The sequence below is a fragment of the Suricata suricatta genome, chromosome 3 (assembly GCF_006229205.1).
Source record: "Suricata suricatta isolate VVHF042 chromosome 3, meerkat_22Aug2017_6uvM2_HiC, whole genome shotgun sequence".
Taxonomy (NCBI): Eukaryota; Metazoa; Chordata; class Mammalia; order Carnivora; family Herpestidae; genus Suricata; species Suricata suricatta.
Genome location: NC_043702.1, coordinates 18,119,570 through 18,137,095, shown reverse-complemented (window position 1 = coordinate 18,137,095; position 17,526 = coordinate 18,119,570). Strand labels below are relative to the sequence as shown.

The 17,526-nt window shown below is 54.5% G+C and overlaps 1 protein-coding gene and 1 long non-coding RNA gene across 4 annotated transcripts; one reads left to right on the top strand and one right to left on the bottom strand.

The window, feature by feature from the left end:
• The first annotated feature begins 332 nt into the window (after window positions 1-332).
• Window positions 333-9,924, top strand: LOC115287425. The gene is made up of 3 exons (XR_003906468.1): window positions 333-649; window positions 9,318-9,615; window positions 9,711-9,924. It is a non-coding gene; the product is annotated as an uncharacterized LOC115287425 (long non-coding RNA).
• ZNF142 (zinc finger protein 142) lies at window positions 639-17,508 on the bottom strand. 3 transcript variants are annotated; one of them, XM_029933806.1, is made up of 10 exons: window positions 17,263-17,508; window positions 16,868-17,025; window positions 15,015-15,328; window positions 11,601-12,200; window positions 10,350-10,517; window positions 8,388-9,209; window positions 6,778-6,955; window positions 3,118-6,037; window positions 2,468-2,573; window positions 639-1,540 (listed from the first exon to the last, which is right to left on the bottom strand). In XM_029933806.1, exons 3-10 carry the CDS (start codon window positions 15,292-15,294, stop codon window positions 1,071-1,073), a joined length of 5,544 nt encoding a protein of 1,847 aa, XP_029789666.1. In that variant the 5' UTR covers window positions 15,295-15,328; window positions 16,868-17,025; window positions 17,263-17,508; the 3' UTR covers window positions 639-1,070. The 3 variants fall into 3 exon arrangements, with proteins under 3 accessions (XP_029789666.1, XP_029789665.1, XP_029789664.1); XM_029933805.1 differs by having other exon boundaries at window positions 16,868-16,994; XM_029933804.1 differs by having other exon boundaries at window positions 16,868-17,508.
• Window positions 17,509-17,526: the final 18 nt, after the last annotated feature.

Genomic DNA, 17,526 nt, shown 5'->3' with positions numbered 1-17,526 from the left:
CTTGGGCTCAAGTATGGTCTGTCGCTGTCGGGCAAGAGGAGGTATGAAGGTTGGGAGATATTTGGATAGAAGTATGGTGTCAGGGAAGGGTAGAAAAATTGGAAATTTCCAGGGCCACCTGCATGTGCTATGTAATGTAAACTGGTCCATTAGTGTGGCTTCTAAGGGCAAAAGGAGACAAAGGGTTATGTGATCCCAACCCTGCTGAGAGCTCACCTGGAACCATCCAGCTTTACGTCTGTTATCTCAGCATAATTATGAAAAGTACTCTTTTACTTTCCCAGTGTGTCCCAGTATAGACGATTAATCATCCAGTCGTTGTGAGGTCTGGATTCACGCCAGCCCCCGTTCTCCCTAGCCATCTGTGTCCCACACTACCCTGTGCCTTAACTCTAGTGCGGCTGTGGGGCCAGGCTGAGGGCGGATGCTGAACTAGAGCTGCTTCCAGGAGCAGGCTTCGTGGAGGACCGTCTTCCCTCTCCAGGTAGACCAAGAAGGAGCAGGCCAGGGGCCAGGACAGGCTCGAGGACAGAGAGAAAGCAGACCTGGCCCCTTTCAGAATCACGCAGAGGTCTGCGAGGGAACAGGGCAGATGGAGAGGACAGCCTGGAAAGACCAAGTCAGAGCACGCGGACGAGTCTGTAAGCTAGTGAGTGATCACTCTGTTTAACATGCTTTAGAGAGCACTGGGCACAACAGCACATGCAGTTAGAGACAACTGTTCTGGGGGCGCTGCAAGAAAACAGGACTTGACAGCAAGAAGAAAGGGGGAGACAGAACGGGTAAAACCAATGTCTTAGAGCCAGGGACTTCGGTGGAGGGATGGTGAAGAAAGCAGGAACTCACAGGTTAAAACCAGTGTGCCTCAACAGGAAAACAACTTGTGGTCCACGTCGCTCTTTTATATACATGGCCATCAACTTCAAAGTACAGTAGCCTGGGTCCCAGGAGGCCTCCAGCCCCCCTGGGGCACCTCGAAGCTAGCCTTTCCTCAGGCCCTGAGCTCCAGGCTTGCACTGCCTCCAGTCTGCACGTCTTGGACCACACCCGCCAAGAGGTGGGGTGGGCTCTCAGCCCTCAGGTCCAGTTGGAGGAGCAGCAGGAGCAGGGGGGCCAGGGTCCTCCAACTGCACGTCATGCAGGTGCACGGTGGGGGTGGTGGGGTCTTTGCCCACTCCTTGGTTCGGGTCGGCCTGGTCGGGGTGGTGCCTGCGCACGTGCTTAACCACCTGGAACTTCTGCTTGGCCTTGTAGCTGCAGAGGCGGCAGAAGAAGGGGTGGCGGTCGGTGTGGGTGAGAGCGTGATGGCGCAGGCCGGCAGCCCAGCGGAAAGCACGGTGGCACACGTTGCACACGTAGGGCTTGGCCTCGCTGTGCTTGCGGAGGTGGGTGCGCAGCAGGAAGCGGGTCTTGAAGGCCTTGCCGCACTGCTCGCACATGAAGGCCCGGGCCTCCCGGTGCCGCGTCTCCTGGTGCACACGCAGCGCATCGGCCCGGTTGGTACAGTACTCACACTCGGGACACTGGTATGGCTTCAGTCCTGGAGGACAGGGTGAGGACAAGGAACAAATTACTACCGAAGGGAGTGGAACAACGTTTAGGGCGCGGTAAGAGTCGCCATGATCCTGGGACACAAAGAACACCAGCAGCACGGTGACTAATGACTGCATCTTTGGAATGTCCCAGTCTTCTCTGACATTTCTATGCCCTTTTCCCCAACACAGACCCTTGTATACAATGAACGCTCAAAGGATGCTGATAACTGATTCCCAAGTAGCCACCCAACAGCAATGAATAGTCACTCAAATACAGCAGGATTTCCAAATGGGAGAGTCTAACCCTCTTTTGATCGTGGGGTCCTCATGGAACTTGGGAATCCATTTAAATTCAACTCCTTGTTCAACCCGAATAGTAAAAGAAAATGTTTAAGAAGGAGGAGCTAGAGGCAAAAGAAGTCACAGATGCAGAGTGCCTCGACATGCATCTGGTTGCTTCCTTGACATGGGGGTGGGGGGGATGGGATCACACGCAGTAATCACAAGCACGGCATCAGCAACTCTTTCCTGAGAAGCTATAGTTCATGGACTCAGTACCCAGGAGACAAAAATGAAGTTAAAACAAGCGAACCCTTTATGTTCTTTTTGCTACTCATAACAGCCCCATCGTGTCTGCGAACCGAGAGGCCCTCCCTCAGTCACACGTTTTAGTTCTCAAGGGGAGAGGTGGGTGACTCGGGGCTCCGAAGCTTTAACAAAGTACACGTGCCCCTGCTCTCAGGGTCACCTCTCTTCTGATTCCGAGAGGTCTTCAGGGGGTAGGGAAGCTCTTCTGGCCATTCAGCCTACCTCCTACCCCTGATGTGAAGAATGACATGCACCCTGAATCTAAGGACACCCACCACCTCAGGAGGCCGGGCATGCCCGGGAATGGGGGATCCCCCGGGCCTGCTGAACCCGCGCAGACGCACCTGTGTGCTTGGTCATGTGGTACTTGAGCTGGTTGACCCACTTGCACTTGTAGCCACAGTCAGGGCACAGATACTTGCGTTCTTCCTTGTGGATCCGCATATGGTACTGGAGGAGGAAGAGCAGAGCGTGCCCAGAACACGTGCACCCTTGCCCCTCAACGGATGCGCTCCCATCCTAGGCGCGCTTCCGTCACCAAGCAGGCTCCCCAGTCTGGCCACTTGGACACCAACCTACCCCCCGGGCCTACCTCTAGGTCTGCCCTCTCTCAGCTCTACCACTTGCTACCTGTGCCTGTGGGGGCTTAGCCCCTACCTCGCAGTTCATTACCCTGTGAATTAAACTGCAGAAGAAAGAGCAAAGGCAACTCCATCTTGCGTTTTGGAAGGATTCAAGTTAGGGTTCAGCATACAGTAAGTGCCCAATAAACGTTAGCGCTTATTACGTAGGTTGCCACCAAACTGTGACCTGTCTTTGTCACATACCAAGCACGTATGATGAAATTTTATCTTTGTAACAAGCCCGTGAAGTATTCTCTCCCTTTTACCGGTGAGGAATCTGAGGCTTGGAGAAGTTAAGGGGCTCCACACAAGTCCCGGGACTAATAACCAGGAGCTGGTATTAGGCGAGTCCCCACGGCCCCGGACCTTACCTTGAGCCGGGAGGGGTCAGCACAGGCATAGGGACAGAGGTGGCAGCGGTAGGGCTTTTCCCCGGTATGGATGCGGCTGTGCCACGTGATCTTCTGCCGGTTCTTGGTGCTGTAAGCGCAGTCGGTGCACTTGTAGAGCCGGGTGCCCCCGTGCCCTTTCACGTGGTGGTCCAGCACCAGCTGATGGTGGCACGTAAAGTCACAAAAGGGGCAGCGCAGCGGGGGCTGGCTGGCACCCGCCGCGCCTTCCGAGGCCGCCGCCTCATGCTGCTCCAAGTAGTGCTTCACCAGGCCCGCCCGCTCCCGGGCTGCGAAGTCGCAGAGCTGGCAGCGGTGGCTGAAATGCTGCTGTCTCCGGTGCTCGTCCAGCGCCGGCCGGCTGGGGAAGGCCTCCTGGCAGGCCCCGCACTCCAGCCGCGGGTGCTGTTTCCGGGTGTGTCCTCGCAGACTGGCAGGGCTGGGGCATAGCAGCCCACAGCGGGAGCAGTGCAGGGGGCCCTCGGCGGCCTCAGCGGGAGAGCCGGGGGCCGGGGGCGCAGGCTCAGGATGTCGGCGAAGGGCGTGCTGCTTGAGCGCCGTCTCGGAACTGAACTGGGCCTCGCAGCGCGGGCAGGCAAAGGCAGGGGTGCCCTGGTGGCAGCTGTTGACGTGGCGAGTGATGTCATGGCGAAGGTAGCCACTGTAGTCACAGAGGGGACAGAAGTGGGTGGGTGTTTTGTCATGTACCCTTAGCCGGTGCAAGCGCAGTTTTGAGTTGGTACCAAACGTCTGGGGACAGGAGCTGCAGGGGATGCGGCCAACGCCCGTGTGTCGCGACTGGTGTGCCTCTAAGCGGTACCGTCTGGTGGTGGAAAAGTCACAGAAGGGGCACTGGTGCGGCTTCACTCCCTCGTGCTTGAGCCGCCGGTGCTGCTGCAGGCAGCGGCCCTGCTTGCAGGTGAAGCCACAGTCCGCGCACTGCAGAGGCGGACGTGGTGCCCGAGCAGGCACCGAGCTGGGGTGCCTCCGCTTCCGGTGCAGCCTCAGGGCGGCCGCAGCGGTGGCCGTGAACGTGCAGAGGCCGCAGCGCAGCTCGCCAGACTCCTTGAGGGGGCAGCCCCGGGTCTGGTGAGTCCGCAGCGCCCGCTCCTGCTGGCAGCTAAAGGGACACGTGGGGCAGGAGAAGCGGGCCCCCTTCTGCTTTGGCACCGGAGTCGTGTCCCTGTTCCCCGGGCTGCACTCTGTGTTGCTGTTCAGGGGCGCAGAGTCTCCCTCACCCAGGAGGGATGCGACAGGCTGGGGCTGGGCAGTCCCCCGCTTTCCTCCCCCACCACGTCCCCCCCGGCAGCCTTCGGCCACATGAGAGGTAATGGAGGAAAGCCGAGAACAAAGGAACGTGCAGGAGTTGCAGTGAAACTTGCCCTGCTTGAAGCAGAACTTCTCAGGGGTCTCTGCAGGCAAGGGGTTGCTTGCGGGAGGGGCAGCGGAGACACAGGGTGTGCCAGGAGGCTCCTCTACTCCTGGTTCCCTGGGAGGCGAGGAGGGAGCATCTCTTGGGAGCATCAGCTCTACTTCAAGCGGTGCAGGTGGTGCCTTGCCCCCTTCTGCATCCCCTGGGGCCTGGGTGCCCAGAGGCGGAGGGTGAAGAGGGATGGGTGAGGCTGGTCCAGGCAAGCCCTTGTTCTTTCTGAGCAGAACAGGGCATTTCTTCAGCAGGTGGGTGCTGAGGCCACGCTGCTGCTTGAAGCTGGCCCCACACTCGGGGCACAGCAGGGGCTCCCGGCGGCCCTGGCACCCGGTCCGGGTGTGGACACTCAGGGCCTTCTCCCGGCGGGTGATAAAAGGGCAGTGTGGGCAGCGGAAGGCCCGCCCCTCTCCCTGTATCACGACCATCTGAACCCGGCCCTCCAGCACCAGAGCCTCGGCCTGCTCCTTGTCCTGTCTCCGCAGCGCCTTGAGTAAGGACTCGGACTCTGGGAACTGGGGGAGGGGAGCGGTCTCAGCAGGCAGAGCTGCCTTGAAGGTTCCGGCCCAGCTGTCAGGGGGCTCCTCCGAGGAAGGGGGGTTTCCGGGGCTTTCAGGGACTGGCTTTTCCAGAACAGGCTCTGCTTCAGCATCCAAACCAGACGTCTCAGCACCTTCAAAGGCAGATAGCTCTGTCAAAGTTGCATCTGGCCCTTCCAGGCTCAGGGGCTCTGACGGATCCAGGGGCCTGAACTCCGCAGGGGCAGTTTCAGCGATCTCCTCGAGGGGCGGCCCAGCCACCGGCTCCAGCTCTACCCCCAGGGCCTCGAGGTGCAGTGTGCAGCCACCCTCATCTGCCTCAGCCGGACTGGGGCTGCCGACCAGGTCATCCCCCCGCAGAACCTCGCTGCCGTCCGGCCTCTCGGTGCGGTCCTCCTCGCTGGGCTCTGGTGGGGCCTGGTCCACGCTGGGGTCCAGCACAGCCCCGGGGTCCTGGTCTGGCGTCTCAGGCTGGCCAGACAGCTGGCTCGAGGGCTCGGAGTCCGGTGGGGGTGTCGGGCACTGCCCGGCCCCCTCTGGCTCCTGGCTGGCAGGGCGGAGCTGGTCCACACGCCACACCTGGTCCCTGGGCACGTAGCCGTGGGCCTTGCGCTTGTGGAAGAAGAGCGTGGTGTTGCTGAAGGTGCGGTAGTCGCAGAGGGCGCAGCGGAACTCCCGGAGGCGCGTGTGCTTACAGTTCTCGTGGCTGAGCAGGGCCTGCTTGTGGCGGCTCTCGTAGCTGCAGTAGCGGCAGGGGTAGAGCGGGGCGGGTGTGCCGGGCTGGTGCTGGGAAGCCATGTGCTTCTGCAGCTCGTACTTGCGCTTGCACGCGAAGGCACACACCTCACACATCAGGGACTTGCCCTGGTGGCGCAGCTTGTGGCTGCTCAGCTGGTCAGCCCGGTGGCAGCGGTACGAGCACTGGTTGCACTGGTACCTGGCGAGGAGGGGAGCGGTGGGGGTGGGGCAAAATCACAATCAACTCTCTCGTGACAAGTAAAGGAGCACTTACTACAACAAGGCTCTACTCGCAGGACCGTACACGCATCATCTAATTTACTCTTCTTTTCCGCTGCCTTGCGACGTTGGCTTCTGTTTACAAGCGAGCACACTAAAGCACAGCAGTTAACAACTTGCCTAAGGCTACAAAGGAAATGAAGGGCAGGGACAGCCGAGCTTCAGGGCCTGTGTCCCAGCCCCTCTGCATCGCTTCCCAAAGGGAAGAGAGCATGCATCAGCAAGCCACTGTGGACTCGGAAGGAGCTGACGGGGCTACAGCCTCCCCGGCAGGTGTCTGGGCCCAGGTCCCGCTCTCCCACGGAGGCACGAGAGCTAGGAGAAACCCCCTGGCCAGCTGTGCCACAGCTTCGCGGGAAACGTGCCTGGACTGGGGCCACGGGTGCAGGCTCCCTATTTTCCCAGGGACTGGACTCAGAACTCAAGGGACACCTTCGTCTGAAGGCCTGCGCTCTCTTCCCCGAGCCCATAGAGCTCTCATCATGCACACTGGGCCCGGGCACAGAGACCAGCTGCAGGCAATGGAGCTGAGGCGACAGGAGCAGAGAGGGGTGATAGGAGGAGTTGCTCTGGGGCCAGGAGAGCACGTTGAGTTCAAGGGGAGGCTAGCTCAGTGTAAGGTCCTTGGGGATAGGGATGGAGGCGTGCATGTGCCCGTACCTGAGGTCCCCTGCGTGTTTCCGCATGTGCACGCTCAGGTAGTGCTTCCACTTGGTGACATAGCCACACTCGGTGCACATGTAGTCCTTGGTGTTGGAGTGGGTCAGCATGTGCTTGGACAGGTAACTCACGTCTCGGCACGTGAAGTCACACAGCTCGCACTTGTGTGGTTTCTCGCCTTGACAGGGCATCGGGGCCGGGGAGGGAGGGAGAGAAGAGAGAACACAGGTCAGACACAGACTGAGCGAGCAGACAGACCATCTGCCCCACAAGCTCGCCCTGATGCCAAGCAGGAGTGAGAGCTTCACAGGCCACCCGTGGCATGGCTCACGACAGTCAGTGCTGCTCCCCAGCCCTTGAAATTTCTCTGCTCTGACCCGGACCAAGCCAGGAGGAACGTGAAGACCATGCTTTCCAAAACCAGCTTAGAAGTCTATGCTTGATCTGAGGCACAGTTTGTGGGCACTGGCAGCCAACTGCTCCACTTACCCTAGTTCCTTCTGGTTTTGTGGAAGAGGAGAAAAAAATGAGGCAATCCAAGAAGTAGTTAAGCATCTGGACTCGGGGTCCGACATGGGAATAAAGACGTCAACAGCCAACATGTACAGGATGCTCATTCAGTACCAGCTCCCCTCTTACTGACTCCTCCCAACAGCCCTAGGAGCAGGACCTGCCCCATTTTACAGAAAAAGAAGCCGAGGGAGAGGGAAATCACAGAGCTATTAAGCGGTGGTTCAGATCTCAGCTTACTACTGTGTGGTCTTGGACAGGTCACTTAACCCCTCCAAGTCTCAGTTTCCTTGACTCCAAAGAGGGAGCAACAATAATACCAACTGCTCATGATTGACAGATTAAAGATGTCCCAACATTAAACGAGATGATGGAGATAAAAGAACTGTGAAAATTAGAAAGCACCATAGAGACCAAAGATTTTAGAAAGGGCCGCAGGAAAACGAGGCTTAGTGACTACAGCATGTGGAGAAGTGAGCTGTTCCAGGGGAATGACAATGACTTGGCCCCAAGCTACCTAAAAACTGCCCCCCCCCTACAAAATCTTGGAGGAGATTTTTTTTTAATGTCTTGTCAACCCACTGACGCTGGCAGAGAGAGCACAAACAGGGCGATGCTGTAGCAGGACGCCCGAGGTGGCCGCGTCACTCAGAGCATCGGCAATGCCGGTAACCAATTCGGAGTTGGCTGCCAAGGCTACCACGTATGCAGATGGCTCAGCCCCGCACCCCATCTCTCACAGCACATCTCAACACTTGGCTCACAAAGGAAGGTACCTCTCCTGGTCTGGGTTCCTTCACTCTAATAGGCTGGGTACTGACCCAGGCCAGCCTGACGAAGGGTAAGCAGAGCAGGACGGGGCCTTAAGGGGGAGCCACAGCAGCACAGTGGTGAAAGCACAGGCTTTGGCTTGGGAGCTCAACCACGGGACTAGCTGAGTGACATGCGGCTTACGGCTCAATTTATCCCTGGGAAGACTGGGTCCAATACGACAACGCAGGCCAGGCCCTTCCCGTGTCTCGTGCGCTGTAAGGCTCACTCCTGCCGCCCCCCTCCTCACGGCCACCCTTCCACTCTCGGGTGCAAGGAAGCCAGCTCACCGGTGTGCAGCAGCATGTGGCGGATGAGCACCCTCTTGTGGGCGGTGGCAAAGCTGCACTCAGGGCACTGGTGGATCTTCTCGTGGGCGTGCATCTTGCCCACGTGGTCCTGGTAGGCCACTGGGTTGAAGGTGGCAAAGGGGCAGAAGGTGCAGCGCAGCTCTTCACTGCCAGGGTGGCCTTGCTTCTTGTGTTTGCGGAACAGGTGCTTATTGGAGCAGGCAAAGTCACAGTGCGGGCAGTGGAAGGCGTAGTGGCTCTTGTGATGGGCCTCCATGGCTTCAGCTGTGGCGAAGAGCATGGGACAAGAGTGGTGGCGGCACTCCACGGCCCGCACGCTGTGCGTCTCCTTCAGGTGCTTCACGAAGGCCTTGCGGTCGGGGGCCGCGTAGCCGCAGCCTTCCTGAAAGCAGCGGAGGGGCAGTGGCTCTGCCGCCGCCGCCGTGTGGGTCTTGAGGTGCTCCTTGAGGGCCTGGCTGAGGCGGAATTCCTCGCGGCACACGGGACAGGCGTAGGTGTCTGAGTAGAAGTTGGAGATGTCCTCGTGCATGCTGGCCATGTGGCGGTTGAGCGCGTTCCTCTCCACGGCACTGTAGTGGCAGAGCGGGCAGCGGTGGGCCTTCTGGCCCAGCTCCCGCAGCAGATGGGTCTTGAGCTTGCTCTTACTGGTGAAGAACTTCTGGCAGTTGGGGCACTGGAGGCTGGGGTCCGGGAAGTGGAGATGCAGGTGCTCCAGCAAATGGGTCCGCTTCTTAAAGCAGCGCTTGCATTCTGGACACATGTGCGTCTTGAAGAGGGACTCGGTGCCAGGAGCCACATCCCCTGGGAGAGGGAAAGGTACAGGAGGCAGCTCAGGGGCTGGCCACAAAATGGGGGAGCCATAATCTGCCCAGGCACAAACATCATGCGGCCTCTCCCCTTCCTCTCCAGGAACCCAAACAACAGCATCTGAAACACTGCGGTCTCAAAGAAGAGATGAGAAATACAAGTATTTAAAGAAGCAACATCACAAGGATTTCTCAGGCCTTGTGGTAGACCTATCGGAAGTGCTTTGCCCAGCCACCTACTGGTCCTAAGCCTCTGTCTAGAGCTGCTCAAGAGAACAACATGGATGGACCATTCTTGTTCTTCCTGCCCTTGTTCATGGGGGTAGGCGGGGGATCAGCAGGGCTGGCTGGAAGGAAAAAAAAAGAAAACCCACAGAGTGTGGAAAAGGGAAGTGAAGAAGGTAAGGTACTCCCGCTTCCTAACACCGGTTAACTGAGTTCTAGATCACAGAGAACTGATCATAAATACAATCAGATCTTTTCTGTTTCTTGACAGAAAATGTGCTCCCTGTGGGACAGATGGGTTTCCAATGTAGTCCTAGTGACTTGGAAAACTGGGAAACAAGGATTCAGAAACAAAATCTCAGTGGGCCCAATGTTGGACATGTCAGGCGTCCAAGAGCATCAAGAGCATCTGGCATCTCTGGGGTGCCCGGGTGGCTCAGCCGGTTGAGCATCCGACTTTGGCTCAAGTCATGGCTTAAGTTTGTGAGTTCAAGCCCCGCACTGAGCTCTGTGCTGACATTTCAAAGCCTGGAGCTTGCTTGCTTCAGATTCTGTGTCTCCCTCCTTCTCTGCCCCTCCCCCGCTCGTGCTCACTCTCTCTCAAAAATAAACATTAAAAAAACAAAAAGAACCTCTGACATCTGTATGATGAATATCACCCTCTCCTTCCCTGCAAACGAGTTTTCTACCCGAGGAAAACCAGCCCAGGAGAGCAAACTCTATTTACCCCTGCTCAGTTTCTACAGTCTTTATTCATTTATCATTTTCCCACAAGACACGTCAAAGTAGAAGGGTAAGAACACAAGGACATGAACCAAAGCCCGGGAAACCAACCCCTAGAGCCTCAACGCCAGGCTCCCCACAATCCATTCCTCCCCATCAAGAGGTTCGAGCCTAATCACGTCATTACCTTCTACCTGCTGAGCCCCCTGGGCTTTCTCTGGGGCATTCTGGGAGTCCTTCAGGGTGCCACCCGCCTCCTCTTCCTCTACGTCCTCCTCGTCAGCTGACTCTCGCCTGGGCAAGGGCGTGTCTGCCGGTTCCGAAGGCTCTCCCTCTCTAGGGGGCAGTCTGATTGCTGGAGACACATAAGACGTGATGATTTCTAGCCTCAGCAGTGAATGTTCCTACTGCTCCTCTTACTGGCTGGCGGAATCCCTCCTCCCAATTCAGTGTAAGAGAATTCTTGGATTCTAAGTCTACACATTTATCACCACTCAAGACAGGGATGGGAAGACCAAGAGCTAAGCTGTCATTAATGCTCCAACCTAGAGTAAATCAAATGTCAGCTAACACCATCCTCAGATCCCTTGAAGGCAAAGGCTTTGAGATCATGCAGGGGGTGTGGAGGGCTGAGAGGGACAGAATGGGTGCAGAGCACTTCCCTGGATTGGGTTCCCAGGGCTAATGGCTGGTGGCTCGGGACAGGTGAACATGGCCTGACCTCTTAACTGCTCTACTGAGAGGCCTAATCAGCAAGGCGAGGTCACACCAACCCATCCCTTCGATCCCTCAACAGAGGCACTTGCCTCAGTAAGGCAAAGAGGCAGGACTCTTTCCCGGGAAAAAAAAGGTCTTCTCTTTGGGAACAGAGCACCAACAAGTCTTAGCAAACCTAAGTCTCTTAGCAGAATCCCGACCTGTCCAGGTCTGGTGACTCTATTTTCTCTTCTATTCACTCTATGCCCGTTTTTTTGAGACCAAGAGGAGTAAGGATCCGTGAAGCCCCACTCCCCTTGAAGGTTTCTTTTTAAAATAATCCCGGCTTCTCTGGCCCAATCCCACTCCTCTAAAAGGAAGTCCATGGGTGTTCTACCAGTGGTTACGGCCCCGGATGAACATTTTAGCTTTTACCCTCAAAAAGCTCTGAAATGAATCAAAAAAGGGTATTGGTTAAGTAACTTCAAGGCCACGGTGTAGCCTAAGCCAAATGCCACTCACTGTCAAGGACAAAGCCTTGCTCTTGGTCTCATCTAACCTGACTGGTCCAAGGTTTCTAGATGCTTCCTTGGTCAGTCAGTAATGCTGTCCTCCTGAGCCACTGCTCCACGTTCCCTTGCATTCGTGTGTATATTTGTGGCAATGGAATCAACTGGCTGTCCCACAGGACTGGCCGTGGCTGCATTCCAGGCAAGGCACGGCTGGACCCTCGGCCTCGTACCTGGAAGCAGCTCCTGGGGTGGAAAACCCCGAAGGGCAGCCAGTTCTCCCTGGGTCCCAGCGCCGTGGCTCCGCTGATGCTGCCGGAAGAGTTTGACGTTGGAGCCCACGAAGCTGCAGCGGTCGCAGTGGAAAGGGTAATGGGCCCGCCGGTGCAGCTCCATGCCCTCCCGGCCCCCGAAGAGCAGGGGGCAGCCCCGGAAAGAACAGGGCACGGGCGCCGCAGTGTGGGCCTGCCTCAGGTGCTGCTGCAGGCCCTTGCGGTCTTCAGCTGAGAACACACAGCCAGACTCTGGGCAGGAGAAGGTGTCGGGGGCGGCCCGGTGAATCTTGAAGTGGCTCTTCAGGGCCTGGGGTTGGACAAACTCCTGTCTACACACAGGGCACAGCAGGGGGCTGTCTTGGGGGCCCTGGCCCTGCAAAGGGCCAGAGAGACTGAGGTTGCCGGGGGTCAGCTCTACAGAGCATGGGGGGCTAGAGAGGCCCTGCAGAGGCTGGATGAGGGTCTCAGAACACTGGTGCAGGGCCAGCAGAGTGGGCTCGGCGAAGCTCTGCTCACAGCGCTCACAGAAGTACACCTCCACCACCTTCACCAGGACACCTGCAGGCAGAGGGCCGATGGAGAAAGGCACAGAATCAGATGGAGCAACACTCATAGGAGTTAACTGCTAAGAGAAATCGTATTTTAATATTAGTGGTATGGAGATGGACCTTAAGTCTGGTTCTATACCTGGACTGTAAGCCCCATAAGGTCAGGACAGCCACTTTATTTGCATATACATGTGGGTTCCCAGGATCTAGTGCTCACTTTGGCAACACATACTAACACTGGATTCCCAGTATCTAGCACAATATTTGGCACAAAACAGGTATATAATATTTGCTTGGTGAATACAAGCATTAATCGAATCCAGAAAGCATTAGGAAAGGGGCAATATATTTTGCCTAGATGAAAAATTAGGAACTTCCAAAAGAAGAAAACGACAATCTGGGGATAATATCTACAGCATAAATGACAAAGCATTACTTTCACATTCTCCAAAAGGATTCTTCAAAGGCACAGTAATTCATGAAACAGAAAACATGCATTTTCAAAAGACCCAAATCACATTCTCAGTCATCACTGCCATTTCTTAAGCAATGGGCAAGACCTTGATAAAGAAAGGCTTAGGAAACACTCACTTGGTACTGCAATTGCCCTTGAGAAGAGGGGCCTGGAGTTCTAAGGTTAAGGCCACTCTTCCTGTTAATGGCAGAACCAAGACTTAAGCCCGGGTCTGGGCCACATCTACCCCGGGAACCCACCGTTTTTTCATTATTTCTTTGTTTAAATAAAAGTTCAGTGCGATAACTCAAATAACATAGCTATATATAAAGAAGAAATACCCCCCCCAAAACACAAAATTTGGTGTGTATTCTTTCAGGATATTTTTAGTCCTTTCTCTTCAATATGCTTCCCCCATCCTCACCCCCGCTTGCTATATATATCAGATACTTTTTTTTCTGAGTATCTTTAGGTCTAGCTTGTATTTTTTTTTTGTCTGGTCCAGAGTACTTCCTGGAGTGAACAAATCAAAATGAAGTCCTGCCCTTACTGATGGACATCTGGGTTATCTGCAATCATTATAAATAAAGCTGCCCTGGACATCTTTTTACCCCCGTCTCCTTGTGCATGTGTGTGAGTCTTTCTACAGGACAGAGCTCTGGAAATGAAACGATGGGGTCAGAGTATGCGTATTTTACAGTCTGTTATACAGGGGCACCTGGGTGGCTCAGGCGGTTAAGTGTCCGACTTCAGCTCAGGTTGTGATCTTGTGGTGCGTTCGAGGCCCATGTCAGGCTCTGTGCTGACAGCTCAGAGCCTGGAGCCTACTTCAGATTCTGTGTCTCCCCCTCTCTCTCTCTGCCCCTCTCCCACTCATGCCTTTGTCTCTTTCTCTCTCTCAAAAGTGAATAAACATTAAAAATATTAAAGTTTGTATAGATAAATTGATCTTCAAACGACTATGGTAATTTATACACTCCATAAGCTTTAAGACACTTACCTGTTTTCGTGCCAACGCTAAGTATTATAAAAAATATTTAATTTTTGCCACAGTTGAGAAGCGATATGAGCATTTCATTATTTTTTTTAAGTTTATTATTTTTTTTAGTAATGTCTACACCCCACGTGGGGCTCGAATTCATGACCCCGAAATCAAGAGTCACATGCTCTGGGGCACTGGGTGGCTCAGTTAAGCGTCTGATACTTGATTTCGGCTCAGGTCATGATCTCACAGTTTGTGGGTTCAAACCCCGCCATCAGGCTCTGTGCAGAGCCTGCTTGGGATTCTCTCCCTGTCCTTCCCCTGCTTGTTTGTGTGCATGCACACACACTCTCTTTCTCTCTCAGTAAATAAATAAACTTAAAAAGAAAAAAGAGTCACATGCTCTTCTGACTGAGCCAACCAGGAGCCCCTCATAATTATTTTTAACTAGGATTTATTTGTGTGTTAGTGGAATTATGCATTCTTATGGTTGCCGACTATTTTTATTCTTCCTTATTGGAAGTGCCCGTAAGGTTTCTTTTGCCCTTTCTAAACAAACAAACAAAACCGCCCCCAAACAGCATTTCTTTTTATTTCAGAACTCTTTGAATTGTAAAGATACTAACTCTTCCTTATGTATTGCAAATGTTTTTCCCAGGTTCGTTCTTTCCTTCTTACTTGCTTCATTACACAGAAGGTTAGAAATACTCTATGACCAAATTAGCTAATCTTCCCCAGTAGTTGCTGTCACTACATACACTGCCAAGGGAAGTTGTGACAGCCATAGCTGGAGGATGGCAGTTAACAGCAGGGAAGTTACCTAAAAATAAGAAGTTGTAGATACGGGAAGACTAGAGGGGGGGGAGTCATTTTTCTAGCATAAATATAAATGTTCAACTCCCACTCCTGACAACATGACTCGGGTAAGTTAAGTATGTTATACACAAGAAACTAGGGCAAGGAAATACCAGATTACCTCTGGGAAAGCCCTGCCAAGCCCAGGGTGGTGAGGTGCTGGGCCCGTTGCCTAATCCCTGGCCGCAGTTCCCAAGTGGGAGGGTCAATATGGGGGAAAGAGTCCCCGTAGGCGATAGGAGTGAGGACCGGGCAGAGACGTCAGAAAGGTCTTCCCTTCTGGATTACTGCCTAGCAGACATGAAGCCCTCGCAGGGGTAGACTCTGCCAAGAGCCTGGTACCAGGTTGTGAACCACCTTGCCAGCCTTCAATCAACATTTACCAACTGCAAATCAAATTACAACGCCTCTAAGAATAAAAATAAGAAGTTATCTTGTGTTCTCATCACATTTATATAGAAGGGTCAAAAATAGCACAGACAAAAACCTCAGGGCGAATTGGCCCACTGGCCTGGTAGCAACTGTGTTTGTACCTGGGGTCTCTCCAGGAGCTCCTGGGGACAGGTTTCCAGCTACTGCTTCCACAATGATCTCCATGTTCCCTGTGTCCTCTTCAGTGGCCGTGGCCTCTACCAGCAGGCAGCCTGGGTCAGCAGGCAAAGGTGGGGGGTTCCCAGCAGGACAGGGACTCTGGACAGGCTCCAGGATTCCACGGTTGGACAGAGATGGGGGGATCAGCAATAGCTCAGGGCACAGTCCATCCATCTCCCCAGTGCTGTTGGTTGGCTGGGAGTCTAACACGGGGTCTGTCATCACCACTGACTGGTGTTCTGTGGTCTCTTACATGCTGATACGCCAATCAGAAGAGAATCCAAACAAAATATAGTTAGAGACCTCACTCGCTTTCTTCCCACTTGATGCGGTGCACGGCCCAGGGCCTGCCCACTTAGGCATTTCCTTGCATGGCAGCGTGCCACACCTAGTTCACCTAGGAGCTTTTATAACAATGCTCAGAACAAGAAGTATACAAATGTGAATAGAGACCAGTATTAGAAGAGAGCCAACAAGTTTTGGGCAATATATAAAAGCCTGACCGTTATGTTTCTTGGAGCTAGGTAACCCTGGGGAAATCATGAAGCAATCCAGGTCTCAGTTTTCTTATCTGCAACAAAACTTGGGCCAGGGTCTCAGACGTCCCTTCCCCCCATTAACATGTTATGATCTCACTACTCCTCAGTAAGGGTATAAGGCCCTTCCTTCATGACCTGGATCCAGCTCACCTCTCCACATTCATCTACCACTTCTCCCCTCAACAGACCTCTGACCCAGTCATACCAATGAGCTGCCATTCTCCAGGCTCACCACCTTCTCTTTTGCTCCCGTACCCTCATGCAACCCTCTCTTTTCTCTCTTGGCTTGATGGGCCATTTCCCTTCTCCATCTCTCGTCTGTCCAGCCAACTTCTAACTGTCCTTAAGGATCTGCACAAATGCCACTTCTGCTATGAAGGCTTTTTGACACTGTTTACATACGTTACTCTCCAAGGGGTCCTACTGGCACCTGCTGGTACCTAATTCTATCAGAAACTCTGTCACGCCGTGCTGTTTACCTATCAGAGTCCCTCCCTAGACTTAGAGCTTTCTGAGAGCAATTGATTGACATATCACTTCACTCAATACAAACCACAACAATCCTTGGCAAGTGAGACAAATGAGATTCTAGTGAAGCAGACATGGAGATGCATAAACAGAAGCTTGCTCTCTACAAAGATAAACCAGTAGTTCCTTACATACAGAGTTAACTCAGCTGGAGAAATTTCAAACTCGTTGACTCTGGCCTCATACTGAAAACATTACGAGACAATTGAGAAATGAATGCCAACTAAATTGCATGTCCTGTTATATATGGCTAAAATTAGCTGAAGCTTAATAAGTAGCGTATGACAGTAATCACTCCATGAAATTGAGTCATGGAGGTCGAGTAAGGGCTTCGGGATAGGAAATCAGGCTGCAGGTGTGAATCCTGCAACTCAAAACCTCGGATCAGGGGATTCGTTAGGTAGCTGGGAAGTGCACTTCCAGAGTCAGAGGATTTTCTGGAAACCAGAGTCTCCACTTAACAGAATTTTATCGCTGCTCTGCGGGGAGCCAAGGAGGACACGGTGCCGTCTAGATCAAGAACCTCAAAACTTGAACCTTCAGCCACTGGAAGGTGGCTGAGGTGGGAGACAGGTGGACACAAGAGGAGATATGAGCACAACTTTGGGGCAGAGGCGTTGAGGAAGAAAAAGGACAAATTAATGCAGAGAGAAGGCCTGGGGAAAGAATGTGACCCGGCCTGGGGACAAAGGCTTCGGGTTTCCACCTGCCTTTGGGCTCTGACTCACCGCGTGCTTTCCAGGGCCTCAGCTTTCCTATCTGTAAAGTGGAGGTGATGACAGCGTCCACATTGTTGGGCGGGAGCGGGAATCACAAGAGCCAGCAAATGGGAAAGCCGTTTTGTAACCTGCAAAGCTTGGGATGGAGCGTCGTCATGATTACGGTCCTGAGGAGAGGCAGCGGGTAACCGGGCGGGGTCCAAAGCAGTGACGCGGCTGAGACACCGGTACGGCTGCTGTGATGCGCCGGGGCCCCGATCGTCGGCGTGCTTCCTTCAGCACCTCCTCCAAGGGGGTCCCACCCGCCCAGGTCCACCCTCATCCTGGGGTTCGAGAAACTTTTGCCTCCAGCCCGCTCCACAGGCACTCCCTAACTAGTTTCCGCCCCGCAGCCACTAACTCACCTCCCGGCCCAAGGCCGGCGGGAGCCCTCTCTCTCTATGGTCCGCCAGCAGCTGGAGCGGCCTCCCGGGACTCCTTTTGTGCGACCGCCGCCGGCCCAGCCGCCTCTAGGACTTCGGGCCGATGGAGGCCGCTCTCTCTTCCTCTCGTCGGCTGGCAGGGTACTCTATGGTTTTCTTCGGCGTATCCCCTTGCCCCTTCTCCCAGTGGAGAGGCCCAAGGAGTACCATCGAGAGTTGTGGGGCAGAGTGGCACGGCCCGCTAGG